This window comes from Oncorhynchus nerka, linkage group LG15, assembly GCF_034236695.1.
Source record: "Oncorhynchus nerka isolate Pitt River linkage group LG15, Oner_Uvic_2.0, whole genome shotgun sequence".
In the NCBI taxonomy this organism is placed as follows: domain Eukaryota; kingdom Metazoa; phylum Chordata; class Actinopteri; order Salmoniformes; family Salmonidae; genus Oncorhynchus; species Oncorhynchus nerka.
Genome location: NC_088410.1, coordinates 64,474,642 through 64,489,398, shown reverse-complemented (window position 1 = coordinate 64,489,398; position 14,757 = coordinate 64,474,642). Strand labels below are relative to the sequence as shown.

Genomic DNA, 14,757 nt, shown 5'->3' with positions numbered 1-14,757 from the left:
CAGACATTCTAATTGTGTGCGTGCGTGTGTGTGTCAGGATTGCAGTGTTCTCTGTGACAGTGTTCTATGATGAGAGGATAGTGGTTGTGGCAGAGCAGAGGCCAGATGCCAGTGAGGAGGACAGCTTCCAGTGGATGAGCCGAGTACTGCAGGTAGCTAACCCCCCTACAAACACCTCTTTCTTGGTACATTCCAAAATTAACACCACAGTTTTCAATATACTCTAAACACTTGATTAGAGAAGTTGTCTAATTGAGGGGTGTTGTGTGTGTCCACTGTCCAGGCCATTGACAGTATTCACCAGGTGGGTTTGTACTGCCTAGCCCTGGTGCCTGCCAACACATTACCCAAGACCCACCTGGGAGGGATCCACATCTTCGAGACCAAGCAGCACTTCCTGGATGGCAACCTGCACCCCTGTAATATCCTCATGTGCCCCCATACCTGTGTCACCAACCTCCCCAAACCACGGCAGAAACAGCCAGGTACAGTAGGCTCAGCTCATGGGATCATAGAGCAAAACTTGGCAACTGGTTGGCTTACAGTGGCCATGACTTTTGAGCTAGGGACTTTATTGTGAATATTGTGAAAATGCATCTCTCTTTATCTCTCCCGCTCTCTCTTTTTCTTTCTTTCTTTCTTTAGTGGGTGTGGGTCCAGCCTCCATCATGGTGGGGAACCTGGTAGCAGGGAAGAGGATAGCCCAGGCAGCAGGCAGAGATCTGGGCATGATCGAGGACCAGGACCTGATCAGGAAGGTAGGACCACCTCTCTCATCATCATCAGTTAGAAAGGACCCACATGCACGGTGGCCCATAGATAGCATGGTGGGGACTATAGCAGTTGTTGGTACTACTAACCTGGCCATTGTTTGTAGCCAACACTACAAACAATGGCATGCCTACTGCTGGATAGTCACGTTCGGTGCGCTGTTGGTCTGCCGCCATATTGGTTGCAGACAGCGGTCCAATATGGGCTTGCCTGCAGTGGTGTGCTGCCTCTTTGCCACCATTGGTCCAGTAAGTGTTTGCTTGTTGGGTAGTTAGACCAGACAAGATAGCTGGTAAACCATGTGAGCAACATGATGCGTTCTTTCTTCTGTCCTAATGCACTCGTCTCTCTCTGGATGTAACATTACATAGCTCCGTATGTGGCCTACTATGATGGTAAGAGCTACTGCCCCCTCCCTACCCACCACACCCTGGTTCTTCCTTTGCTTCTGTCTGCAATGTGCTGTACAGTGACGCGCTCAATGTGAATGGGGTTATTTTTCAGTTGCACACGCAAATAATTCTATGGATGCATCGCTAAGTTCTGGCAAGATGTGAGATCTTGCATGGTGTCAGAATTGATGCTCTGAATCTACACGTGCTAATGTATTATGCCATTTATTTTCCTTCTGCATCACATCACAGTTATGGGGACAGTCTGACGTAGCATCTCTTAATGTCACCTTATGCCCCATGCCTTCCATTGGCTCCCATCATCTCCTGAATGTTCAAAACATTACACACACAGACACACACAGGTCTTGCTCGTCTGCAGAATTGTTTGGACTCCAAGGAAGGCCCTGCAAGCCATCTTCCCGAGATCCAAACATGCACATCTGCTCTTCATGTGCTTTGCTGTTTTTCCCCAATTGATTTCTCCCCATAATTGCTATTAGCTACAACTTAAGTCAGTTTTTCATTATTTTAAGGAGTAGTTTGGCTAATGCTGCATGGTGTAAATTGACAATTTCCTTGATATTTTGCCAATGGGAGTGACAGTTGCCTTCCTCCTGGTAGAAAAGCTACCAACGGAGGACATTTTGGCTTCAGGGCTATTTACTGCAGTGCACCTGTATTGGTCATCTTCATGTCCTTAGACTTACTGTAACTTAAGGGAATTAACTTGATGAAATTCAAGTTCTGTCAGGTTTGTCCCATCAGCAAAATACAACTCCTATTAGATTTATTTGTAGTTATTTAGTGTTGATATTTTTCCCCTCATGTTGATATACAATTGATATGCATATTGATACGATTGCTATGTAATGACCTTTGACCATGTCTTTTCTCTCCTCAGCACCAGTTCCTGTCCGAGGCTCTACAGTGGAGGGCACAGACTGACCCAGACCACTGTCTCTATGTGCTGCTCAATGCAAAGGTAGCACTCTCACTCTTATAGACTCACTCTCACACGTATTACAGTAAACAGAACCCCCCATATACAGTTGTGCCCAGTTGTAAATAAACCCCTTGCCCTTACCCTCTCTAACTCCTGTGCTTCAGGGGGTAGCGGTATCCACAGCAACATGTGTGCAGCTGCATAAGCGGGCGGAGAAGATTGCAGCGGCGCTCACAGAGAAAGGCAGCATCAACACCGGGGACAACGTGGTGCTGCTCTACCCTCCTGGTGAGTCCTTTCGGTCTGTCCGTCAGACTCTGTTGAGGATGACATAGAGTTACAGTCGGTCTCTCTCTCTAGGTATTGACCTGATAGCCTCCTTCTATGGCTGTCTGTACGCTGGCTGTGTTCCTGTCACTGTCAGACCTCCTCATCCACAGAACCTGGCAGCCACACTTCCCACTGTCCGCATGATCATCGACGTAAGTGTTTGTGTGTATACAGTTGAAGTCAGAAGTTTACCTACAACTTAGCCAAATACATTTAAACTCAGTTTTTCACAATTCCTGACATTTAATCCTAGTAAAAATTCCCTGCCTTAGGTCAGTTAGGATAACCACTTTATTTTCAGAATGTGAAATGTCAGAATAATATTAGAGAGAATGATTTATTTCAGCTTTTATTTCTTTCATCACATTCCCAGTGGGTCAGAAGTTTACATACCCTCAATTAGTATTTGTTAGCATTGCCTTTAAATTGTTTAACTTGGGTCAAACATTTTCGGTAGCCTTCCACAAGCTTCTCACAATAAGTTGGGTGAATGTTGGCCCATTCCTCCTGACAGAGCTGGTGTAACTGAGTCAGGTTTGTAGGCCTCCTTGCTCGCACACGCTTTTTCAGTTATGCCCACAAATTTTCTAGGATTGAGGTCAGGGCTTTGTGATGGCCACTCCAATACCTTGACTTTGCTGTCCTTAAACCGGTTTGCCACAACTTTTGAAGTATGCTTGGGGTCATTGTCCATTTGGAAGACTCATTTGTGACCAAGCTTTAACTTCCTGACTGATGTCTTGAGATGTTGCTTCAATATATCCACATAATTTCCCTTCCTCAAGATGCCATCTATTTTGTGAAGTGCACGAGTCCCTCCTGCAGTAAAGCACCCCCACAACATGATGCTGCTACCCCCGCGCTTCACGGTTGGGATGGTGTTCTTCTGCTTGCAATCCTCCCCCTTTTTCCTCCAAACATAACAATGGTCATTGTGGCCAAACAGTTCTATTTTTGTTTCATCAGACCAGAGGACATTTCTCCAAAAAGTACGATCTTTATTCCCATGTGCAGTTGCAAACCGTAGTCTGGCTTTTTTATGGCGATTTTGGAGCAGTGGCTTCTTCCTTGCTCAGCGGCCTTTCATGTTATGTCGATATAGGACTCGTTTTACTGTGGATATAGATACTTTTGTACCGGTTTCCTCCAGCATCTTCACATGGACCTTTGCTGTTGTTCTGGGATTGGATTGCACTTTTCGCACCAAAACGTGTCTCCTTACTGAGTGGTATGACAGTTGCGTGGTCCCATGGTATTTATACGTGCATACTATTGTTTGTACAGATGAACGTGGTACCTTCAAGCGTTTGGAAATTGCTCCCAAGGCTGAACCAGACTTGTTTTCTGAGGTCTTGGCTGATTTCTTTTGATTTTTCCATTATGTCAAGCAAAGAGGCACTATGTTTGAAGGTAGGCCTTGAAATACATCCACAGGTACACCTCCAATTGACTCAAATGATGTTAATTAGCCCATCAGAAGCTTCTAAAGCCATGACATCATTTTCTAGAATTTTCCAAGTTTTTTAAAGGCACAGTCAACTTAGTGTAGGTAAACTTCTGACCCACTGGAATTGTGATACAGTGAAATAATCTGTCTGTAATCAATTGTTGGAAAAGGTACTTGTGTCATGCACAAAGTAGATGTCCTAACTGACTTGCCAAAACTATAGTTTGTTAACAAGACATTTGTGGAGACTCTAACCTAAGTGTATTTAAACTTCCGACTTCAACTGTATGTGCTATCTTTTGATCAAGTCAGTGTATGAGGATGGGTGCTTTCTTATGAGCATAGTGTTTGAGTGTAATTATTTTTGTCTTCCCAATGTAGACAAAGGTAGACAAACTAACATGTTGTTTGTGGTGCCTCTGTCTGTCCCCAGGTCAGTAAAGCTGCCTGTATCCTTACCACTCAGAACCTCATGAGGATCCTACGCTCTAAAGAGGCTGCTGCCACTCTGAACATTAAAACATGGCCGACAATCATAGACACAGGTACCAAAGACCAGGGGTTCTTAAACTTTTTGGTCCCGGGGACCCCTTTTGGGGTAGCAAATTCACACCCTCATATTCAGAACACAACTTGAGTGAGATAAAAATAGCATACAATGAGTTGTACTATGACTTTGGCAGTGCATGGCCAGATGAACCAAGTCTCAGGCCCTGGGATGGAACATAGAGCATTCTTTTGCAAATTTCCTGCAATTCTACACATTTTGCCATGAGGCAGAGAGAAAACTTTGCTGTTTAAAATGTAAATTACAGTGCATTTATGTAAAGTATTGAGTTGAAAAGTTGATAATTGGTGGACTACTGTGGATACCAATATCCCTGTGAGCTTCCCAGGCACGTGATGCCCAGGTTTAAGAAAATATATGGTATATTAATTATATTGTATTGCATTGTATTATACCCTCTAAACTTATTCCACAGATCCCTTGGACAAAATTAGTTTAATCTATTTTAAAAAAGGTGTGTGTGTGTATATATATTTATTATTATATATATATAGAGCAAGCATATATATAAATAAATATATATATACTGCTCAAAAAAATAAAGGGAACACTTAAACAACACAATGTAACTCCAAGTCAATCACACTTCAGTGAAATCAAACTGTCCACTTAGGAAGCAACACAGATTGACAATAAATTTCACATGCTGTTGTGCAAATGGAATAGACAACAGGTGGAAATTATAGGCAATTAGCAAGACACCCCCAATAAAGGAGTGGTTCTGCAGGTGGTGACCACAGACCACTTCTCAGTTCCTATGCTTCCTGGCTGATGTTTTGGTCACTTTTGAATGCAGGCGGTGCTTTCACTCTAGTGGTAGCATGAGACTGAGTCTACAACCCACACAAGTGGCTCAGGTAGTGCAGCTCATCCAGGATGGCACATCAATGCGAGCTGTGGCAAGAAGGTTTGCTGTGTCTGTCAGCGTAGCGTCCAGAGCATGGAGACGCTACCAGGAGACAGGCCAGTACATCAGGAGACGTGGAGGAGGCCGTAGGAGGGCAACAACCCAGCAGCAGGACCGCTACCTCCGCCTTTGTGCAAGGAGGAGCAGGAGGAGCACTGCCAGAGCCCTGCAAAATGACCTCCAGCAGGCCACAAATGTGCATGTGTCTGCTCAAACGGTCAGAAACAGACTCCATGAGGGTGGTATGAGGGCCCGACGTCCACAGGTGGGGGTTGTGCTTACAGCCCAACAGGACGTTCGGCATTTGCCAGAGAACACCAAGATTGGCAAATTCGCCACTGGCGCCCTGTGCTCTTCACAGATGAAAGCAGGTTCACACTGAGCACATGTGACAGACGTGACAGAGTCTGGAGACGCCGTGGAGAACGTTCTGCTGCCTGCAACATCCTAGAGCATGACTGGTTTGGCGGTGGGTCAGTCATGGTGTGGGGTGGCATTTCTTTGGTGGGCCGCACAGCCCTCGATGTGCTCGCCAGAGGTAGCCTGACTGCCATTAGGTACCGAGATGAGATCCTCAGACCCCTTGTGAGACCATATGCTGGTGCGGTTGGCCCTGGGTTCCTCCTAATGCAAGACAATGCTAGACCTCATGTGGCTGGAGTGTGTCAGCAGTTCCTGCAAGAGGAAGGCATTGATGCTATGGACTGGCCCGCCCGTTCCCCAGACCTGAATCCAATTGAGCACATCTGGGACATCATGTCTCGCTCCATCCACCAACGCCACGTTGCACCACAGACTGTCCAGGAGTTGGCGGATGCTTTAGTCCAGGTCTGGGAGGAGATCCCTCAGGAGACTATCCGCCACCTCATCAGGACCATGCCCAGGCTTTGTAGGGAGGTCATACAGGCACGTGGAGGCCACACACACTACTGAGCCTCATTTTGACTTGTTTTAAGGACATTACATCAAAGTTGGATCAGCCTGTAGTGTGGTTTTCCACTTTAATTTTGAATGTGACTCCAAATCCAGACCTCCATGGGTTGATAAATTTGATTTCCATTGATAATTTGTGTGATTTTGTTGTCAGCACATTCAACTATGTAGATCAGATCAGATCTAGGATGTGTTATTTTAGTGTTCCCTTTATTTTTTTGAGCAGTATATATATATATATATATATATATATATATGCTTGCTTGCTCTGGCTGCATACCCCTAAAGTACCTCCACACCCCACTTTGAGAACCCTGCCATAGAAGATACAGAACATGTATAACCTGAGCCAGAGAAACTCAACCTTGTTGTGCATGTTCCCTTTTTCCAGATGACCTCCCTCGCCATAGACCCCCCACGATCTACAAGCCCCCCACGGCAGAGATGATCGCCTATCTGGACTTCAGTGTGTCCACCACGGGTATGCTCACTGGGGTCAAGGTAAGGTCATCTACAGGAGGCTACCGCTGGGTCTCAATACTCTAAAACAGCCCCAGATAGTTTGTAAACCTATGGTAGCCCATAAGCAGCCTGCCATCGGCAAAGTCAGTAGCCAACGGCCCATTTTGCTCATCTGCTTTACAGTGGGCCAATGGCGGTAGCCATAACCATGGCTTTAGTAGTTGATTCTGCTTCTCTTATTGGTTGTTTCATTGTGATGTGTGTGTGATTGGCTGTGTGTCTCTGGCCATCAGATCTCCCATTCAGCAGTCAGTGCTCTGTGTCGCTCCATCAAGCTACAGTGTGAGCTCTACTCCTCACGCCAAATAGCCATCTGCCTGGACCCTTACTGTGGCTTGGGCTTTGTACTGTGGTGCCTCGCAAGGTAACACACACACACACACATACACACACACACACACACACACACAGGGTATCTTTATCTCTCTCGCTTACACACATACTGAACACACACCTTCTTGTTTCCTGTGTGTAGTGTGTACTCGGGCCACCAGTCCATCCTAATCCCTCCTATGGAGTTGGAGAGCTGTCTGCCCCTGTGGCTGAGCACCCTGAGCCAGTACCGCATCAGAGACACCTTCTGCTCCTACTCTGTCATGGAGCTCTGCACCAAGGGGATAGGCACGCAGACAGAGATACTCAAAGTGAGTACAATACATATACACACGCACACGCACACGCACAAGCACACGCTAACTCTCCTTCTCTCTTTCCCTCCAGGCTCGGGGGCTGAATCTGTCATGTGTGAGGAGCTGTGTGGTGATAGCAGAGGAGCGTGCTCGTCTGGCCCTCACCATGTCATTCTCCAAGCTGTTTAAGGACCTGGGCCTCTCCCCCCGCGCTGTCAGCACAGCCTTTGGATCCAGGGTCAACCTGGCCATTTGCATGCAGGTATTCAACCAGCTAGAATCAGTTCTGTGAGGAGTTACTAGGCAACAGGGATTTTTATAAGATGGAAGCATAACTCACTTGTTTGGAAAGATAGACTTTTATTAATGGCTAAAGGAAAACATGAATGTTTTGACGGCCATGGCCAATGTTCCTATGATTTGTGGCTGAACCTTGACTCATGTTGTTTGATGCGCTAACCAGTGTCTCCCTGAACTGGAGGCTAAAGCCTTCTGTTAACTATACATACTAGAAGAGTCACATGTAAATAGAGGACTCTGAGGGTTGTATGCCAGGTCAGTTAGTACAGCAGGACCTCACTGTATGTCTCCTCAAGGACTGATCCATGTACAGTGGATGTGTATCCGAGTTTTCAGTCAAGTTTTCTGCGTGTTTCTCAGGGAACCACTGGACCGGACCCCTCTACTGTGTATGTGGACATGAAGTCCCTCCGCCATGACAGGTGAGAACATATGTGTGAGCAGCTTTGACGCTGAGGATATTTTTGTTTTTACAATATTGAGTTCACCATCACAATGTGCTTTCACTTTCTGTCTCAGGGTGAGGCTGGTGGAGAGAGGGGCCCCTCAGAGTCTCCCTTTGATGGAGTCTGGAAAAGTAAGTCTCCCCTGATGGATCCACACACATTAAATTCCCTTTTGTATTCAGATACAAGATGAGTTGTTGTGGGAGTTTGTTGTTCACCATCAGTCTCTCTACTCTATCACTTTCTCTAGATCTTACCAGGAGTCAGGGTGATCATTGTGAACCCAGAGACCAGAGGACCTCTAGGAGATTCCCATCTAGGGGAGGTGAGGGGAGAGAGAATACTAATATTAGATTGAAAATGTCAACATGTGGCATTGATAAAAGGATGGGCAATAAGAAGGGTATATAATTAGGAAAAACGCATATCCCCGTCAATAACCAACAATTCTCCTCATATATTACACTCCTATTCTATCCTTAACTGTACATTGTCCCCTACTCTGCTCTCTGTCTCTGTCAGATCTGGATCAACAGCCCTCACAGTGCCAGTGGCTACTATACCATCTATGGAGAGGAGAGCCTGCAGGCCGACCACTTTAACACCAAGCTGAGCTTTGGAGACCCCACGACCCTGTGGGCCAGGACTGGCTACCTGGGCTTCGTCAAGAGGACTGAACTACTGGATGCCGCTGGGCGTGAGTGGCTGGGCACGGTCAGGGATATGAAAGCTAACGCTAATGGCTAATATAAAAGGGGAGGGCTATGGAGGCTAACACTAATGGCTAACATGAAAAGGGAGACATACTAGGGATCTGATTAGGGCTAAATGAACTATCCCAACATTCCCAGTATTCAACATATTTCCTCTCTGTGATCAGATCGTCATGACGCCCTGTTTGTGGTGGGTTCCCTGGATGAGACTCTGGAGCTTAGGGGACTGCGCTACCACCCCATCGACATCGAGACATCTGTGTCCCGGGCTCACCGCAGCATCGCAGAGAGGTCAGAACACTGGAGGGTCCCAGGAAACCTTACTTATTGTCCAATTGGTTTATCTGTTTTCATAATTGGAGGGAGATGAAGAGATTTCTTAGTGTTTGTGTGTGTACGTGCGCACGAGTGTACTGCATCTTTGTCTGACATTTGATTTTAATATAACCCCTTTTTCATGTATCCCATGCAGTGCGGTGTTCACGTGGACCAACCTACTGGTGGTGGTGGCTGAGCTGTGTGGCTCAGAGCAGGATGCCCTGGACCTGGTGCCCCTGGTCACCAATGTGGTGCTAGAGGAGCACCATCTTATTGTGGGCGTGGTGGTCATCGTGGACCCAGGGGTCATACCCATCAACTCCAGGGGAGAGAAACAGCGCATGCACCTCCGGGACTCCTTCCTGGCTGACCAACTGGACCCCATCTACGTGGCATATAATATGTGAGAGGCCAGGTGGATGGGCTGGGCAGATCATCGTATGGTGGAAAAGATTCTGGCTGTTGGAGTGGGGGTTGGGAAGAAAGTAGTTTGGACCAACCTGCTCCATAGACAGAAAATGCATGGTACCACAATGGGCAGTAGGAGGGGGTTGGCTGCACTTTATCGCACTGTATTGACACAGCCCTTTTTGGGGTGCATGTGGTTCAAATCTTAGGTCTTTTACATTCCAGGTCTGTTGGATTTCAAGAGGCACTGTTGTGTTTTGAGATGTACACTGTATAAAATGGTGTATATATACAGTACCAGTCAGAAGTTTGGACACACCTACTTTTTACAATTTTATACATTGTAGAATAATAGTGAAGACATCAAAACTATGAAATAACACATATGGAATCATGTAGTAACCCAAAAAGTGTTAAACAAACCAAAAATATATTTGAGATTCTTCAAGGTAGCCACCCTTTGCCTTCATGACAGCTTTGCACACTCCTGGCATTATCTCAACCAGCTTCATGAGGTAGTCACTTGGAATGCATTTCAATTAACAGGTGTGCCTTGTTAATTTGTGGAATTTCTTTCCTTAATAGTGCATTTCAGCCAGTCAGTTGTGTTGTGACAAGGTAGGGATGGTATACAGAAGATGGCTCTATTTGTAAAAGACCAAGTACATATTATGGCAAGAAGAGCTCAAATAAGCAAAGACAAATTACATTCCATCATTACTTTAAGACATAAAGGTTAGTCAATACGGAAATTGTGCAGTCGCAAAAAACGTCAAGCGCTATGATGAAACGGGCTCTCATGAGTAACCGCCACAGGAAAGGAAGACCCAGAGTTACCTCTGCTGCAGAGGATAAGTTCAATAGAGTTAATTGCACCTCAGATTTCAGCACAAATAAATGGTTCACAGAGTTCAAGTAACAGACACATATCAACATCAACTGGAGACTGGGTGAATCAGGACGTCATGGTCGAATTGCTGCAAAGAAACCACTACTAAAGGACACCAATAACAAGACGAGACTTGATTGGGCCAAGAAACACAAGCAATGGACATTAGACCGGTGGAAATGTGTGCTTGGAGATTTTTGGTTCCAACCGCCATGTCTTTGTGAGACGCAGGGTAGGTGAACGGAGGATCTCCGCATGCGTGGTTCCCACCGTGAACTATGGAGGAGGAGGTGTAATGGTGTGGGGGTGCTTTGCTGGTGACACTGTCTGTGATTTATTTACAATTCAACGCACACTTAACCAGCATGGCTACCACAGCATTCTGCAGCGATAAGTCATCCCATCTGGTTTGAGCTTAGTGGGACTATCATTTGTTTTTCAACAGGACAATGACCCAACACACCTCCAGGCTGTGCAAAGGCTATTTGACCAAGAAGGAGAGTGATTGAGTTCTGCATCAGATGACCTGGCCTCCACAATCACCCGACATCAACCCAGTTGAGATAGTTTGGGATGAGTTGGACCGCAGAGGGAAGGAAACGCTGCCAACAAGTGCTCAGCATATGTGGGAACTCCTTCTGTTGGAAAAGCATTCCAGGTGAAGCTGGTTGAGAGAATGCCATGAGTGTGCAAAGCTGTCATCAAGGCAAAGGGTGGCTACTTTGAAGAATCTCAAATACAAAATATATTTTTATTTGTTTAACACTTTTTTGGTTACTACATGATTCCATATGTGTTATTTCATAGTTTGTATGTCTTCACTATTATTCTACAATGTAGAAAATAGTAAAAATAAAGACTCCAATCTCCAATCTTTTATCTGGCACTGTATATACACATGCACACAAACAAAAGTATGTGGACACCCCTTCAAATGAGTGGATTCAGCTATTTCAGCCAAACCTGTTGCTGACAGGTATATAAAATCGAGCACACAGCCAGGCAATCTCCATAGAGAAACATTGGCAGTAGAATGGCCTTACTGAAAAGCTCAGTGACTTTCAACATGGCACCGTCAGAGGATGCCACCTTTCCAACAAGTCAGTTTGTCACATTCGTCAACAGTATGTGCTGTTATTGTGAATTGGAACAACGGCTCAGCTGCAAGTGGTTGGCCACACAAGCTCACAGAACGGGACTGCTGAAACGCGTAGCGCATAAACATCGCCTGTCGTCGTTTGCAACACTCACTATAGAGTTCCAAACTGTCTCTGGAAGTAACATTGGGACAAGAACTGTTCGTCAGGAGCTTCATGAAATAGGTTTCCATGGCCGAGCAGCCGCACACAAGCCTAAGATCACCATGCGCAATGCCAAGCGGTGGCTGGAGTGGTGTAAAGCTCACCTCCATTGGAGTCTAGAGCAGTGGAAACTTGTTCTCTGGAGTGATGAATCACACTTCACCATCTGGCAGTCCGACGGACGATTCTGGGTTTGGCAAATGCCAGGAGAACGCAAGCTGCCCCAATGCATAGTGCCAACTGAAGAGTTTGGTGGAGGAATACTGGTTTGGGGCTGTTGTTCATGGTTCGGGCTCGGCCCCTTAGTTTCAGGGAAGGGAAATCTTAACGCTACATCATACAATAACATTCTAGATGATTCTATGCTTCCAACGTTGTGGTAACAGTTTGGGGAAGACCCTTTCCTGTTTCAGCATGACAATACCCCTGTGCACAAAGGCGAGGTCCATACAGAAATGGTTTGTGGAGATTGGTGTGGAAGAACTTGACTGGCCTGCACAGAGCCCTGACCTCAACCCCATTGAACACCTTTGGGATAAATTGGAACCCCGACTGTGAGCCAGGCCTAATTGTCCAACATCAGTGCCTGACCTCACAAATGTTCTTGTGGTTGAATGGAAGCAAGTCCCTGCAGCAATGTTCCAACATCTAGTGGAAAGCCTTCCCAGAAGAGTGAAGGCTGTTATGGCAGCAAAAGGGGGACCAACTCCATATTAATGCCCATGATTTAGGAATGAGATATATATTTATTTAGTGTTATATTTATATATATCCACCCGGACAGAGTCAGTGTCTACACCAAACACAGCTTTCAACTGGAAGGGAAGAGAACTCTACTCTTGCCACACCCTCTACGGCCCTCTTGCCCAATCACACAACACCTCAACAGCCTGACTGGCCCTCTATTTGCACAGTGTCAGGGAGTATTAAGGTGCTGAAGTCAATCTTACCTCTCTCCCCACTCCTCCAAGATCCAATCATCTGGAAGGTATTGCGAGGGGCCAAATAGATGAGGACTTCCTGTCTCTGGGGACATAATTTCCTGGGGTTGAGTGATACAGTATGTACTAAAGACGTTAATCTTACTCCATTCTTACTGGCTTTCCTCCCCAAGCTTTCCAGGTCTTACCCAGTCCTTGTTTTTTTAAATGATCTTTAACTTATTCTAAATGCTTGTGCTTGCTTCACCCTGCAGTGACGTATCTGTGCACTTTGAGGCAGGGGTTTATGAAGGATGTGTAAAGGCATGTTATAACACTAATGAACACACATTAGATAGACCAATCAAAAGCAGTAGAGGAAATTACGTCAGTCAGTCATCATTGGCTGTACTTGCATCACAGGTTTATTGCTTGAAAAGGCTAAATAAGAAATGGAACACATTCTCAACTTTATTGAATTAAGATTACTTCTTGCCTTAAAACTTTGCCCATACATGTTTTGTTTTTGTCCATTGCTGTTCTTCAATTTCATAACTTTGTGTTATTGGAGTGATAATCCTGATTTGATATCCAAAGGGGATGTTTGGAGTAGAACATGGAGGCCATTTACTGTACTGTACCCATCAAGGCCTCTGTATTTTAGATATACTGTATTTCACTGTATAGATATTATTTTAAAATTGTATGTATAAATGTAAAAAAAAAAAAAAATCTATTTATCTCTCTCACCTGAGTTTTCTGGAAAGCTAACCTAGTTGTGAACAGATGGTGGTGAAAGATTATTGTACATAAGATTTTTTTTTTTAAATGTAATGGTAAAGACTAGTGAATTCAAGATCTTAACACTGATCTTGCACATGTCTATTTTTGATGATCTAATTATGCACATTCCTCATGTTCAAGGAGCATATTAATTGTGAGGAATCATTTTTGAGGAATCCAAGTTCACTAGGGGTTAGCAGAAAGGAACCAGCTAATAGTGCCAGAAGTTTTCCCTGGTCAAGTCACATCAAGTTCGAAGGACCTTGAAAACCACGCCACCATGAATAAGGTTGTCAGGGATTTGTACAGTCAGCCATAACTCCTGGGCCCAACCAGAGATTGGTTTGATGTTATGAGCTTGGGGAGAACGATGAAACCATTATAATGACTGTTTTGTGGCATAGTAAAGCAAGCTCTTATTTTTTGTATGAACCACTGATCAATTTGATTAGATGGAGTGTACTTTTCAGTGAGTGTCCAAAGCTGAGTGATTGAAGAATGTGAGCGAAATAATTTGGCAATGCAACATTTTGCATATAAAAAGGACTTTCAGGGCCCCAATTTGCAAAAGTAGGACTGTCATATTTAATGTAATTATACATTGGCCACTATTATACAACTACAATAGTTGGCTACTCTGACAACCGAGTGAATAATTCTCCCCATGTTGTGTATGTTTGTCCCAGGACTTGCTTGTCATTACTACTAACTGCAATTAATCTACCACTGGGAGGTCAATAAGGGCTTCCTCTTCTCTCTGCTCTCTCCAAAATACTTTTTGACACTATGCAATCAATGGCTGTCCAGTTTAACCCCAATGTTTACACAGCCAGGGGGAAATTCATGTTGCTTATACATTTTGTAATAAATTTACACAAAGAGGACTTCAATTTGACTTGTGGTATTGTACATATAGCACTGCACATATCTCTTTATCTGAGTTGTTCAATATTTTGTGTATGCACTCTTGGTATGCTGTGTATATAAATTATTTGGTTAATAATAATCTCAATTTAAAGGCGGGGCTGATCTTCCTGATTTAGCCTCGGTTTCAATTCTCATCATTAGGAAATGTGACTGAGAACAGGTTTAGGGTTTTGGAGGCTTGCTTTGATGTGGGTGTCTCTTGTGTATGTTCAAACGTGGGAGGCGTTTTTTGCTTTCACTCTGCCAAAACATTGCACAGTTAGTCAGTCACTCTCCCTTCTAGATAACTTGACAGTCTAACCAGGTA

The 14,757-nt window shown here is 44.8% G+C and overlaps 1 protein-coding gene across 1 annotated transcript in view; it reads left to right on the top strand.

Annotated features, from left to right (window-relative positions):
• LOC115143116 (disco-interacting protein 2 homolog B-A-like) overlaps nt 1–14,413 on the top strand; it is an 86,925-nt gene extending 72,512 nt beyond the window's left edge. The window contains exons 23-40 of the mRNA XM_065001798.1: nt 38–152; nt 284–485; nt 646–758; nt 1,143–1,166; nt 2,068–2,148; nt 2,274–2,397; nt 2,470–2,591; nt 4,320–4,431; nt 6,686–6,795; nt 7,050–7,180; nt 7,292–7,460; nt 7,537–7,707; nt 8,106–8,167; nt 8,265–8,322; nt 8,442–8,516; nt 8,714–8,888; nt 9,072–9,195; nt 9,377–14,413. Coding sequence (XP_064857870.1) covers nt 38–152; nt 284–485; nt 646–758; nt 1,143–1,166; nt 2,068–2,148; nt 2,274–2,397; nt 2,470–2,591; nt 4,320–4,431; nt 6,686–6,795; nt 7,050–7,180; nt 7,292–7,460; nt 7,537–7,707; nt 8,106–8,167; nt 8,265–8,322; nt 8,442–8,516; nt 8,714–8,888; nt 9,072–9,195; nt 9,377–9,629 — 2,221 coding nt within the window. The 3' untranslated portion in view covers nt 9,630–14,413. The remainder of the gene's footprint in view (nt 1–37; nt 153–283; nt 486–645; nt 759–1,142; nt 1,167–2,067; nt 2,149–2,273; nt 2,398–2,469; nt 2,592–4,319; nt 4,432–6,685; nt 6,796–7,049; nt 7,181–7,291; nt 7,461–7,536; nt 7,708–8,105; nt 8,168–8,264; nt 8,323–8,441; nt 8,517–8,713; nt 8,889–9,071; nt 9,196–9,376) is intronic.
• The last annotated feature ends 344 nt before the right edge of the window (nt 14,414–14,757 follow it).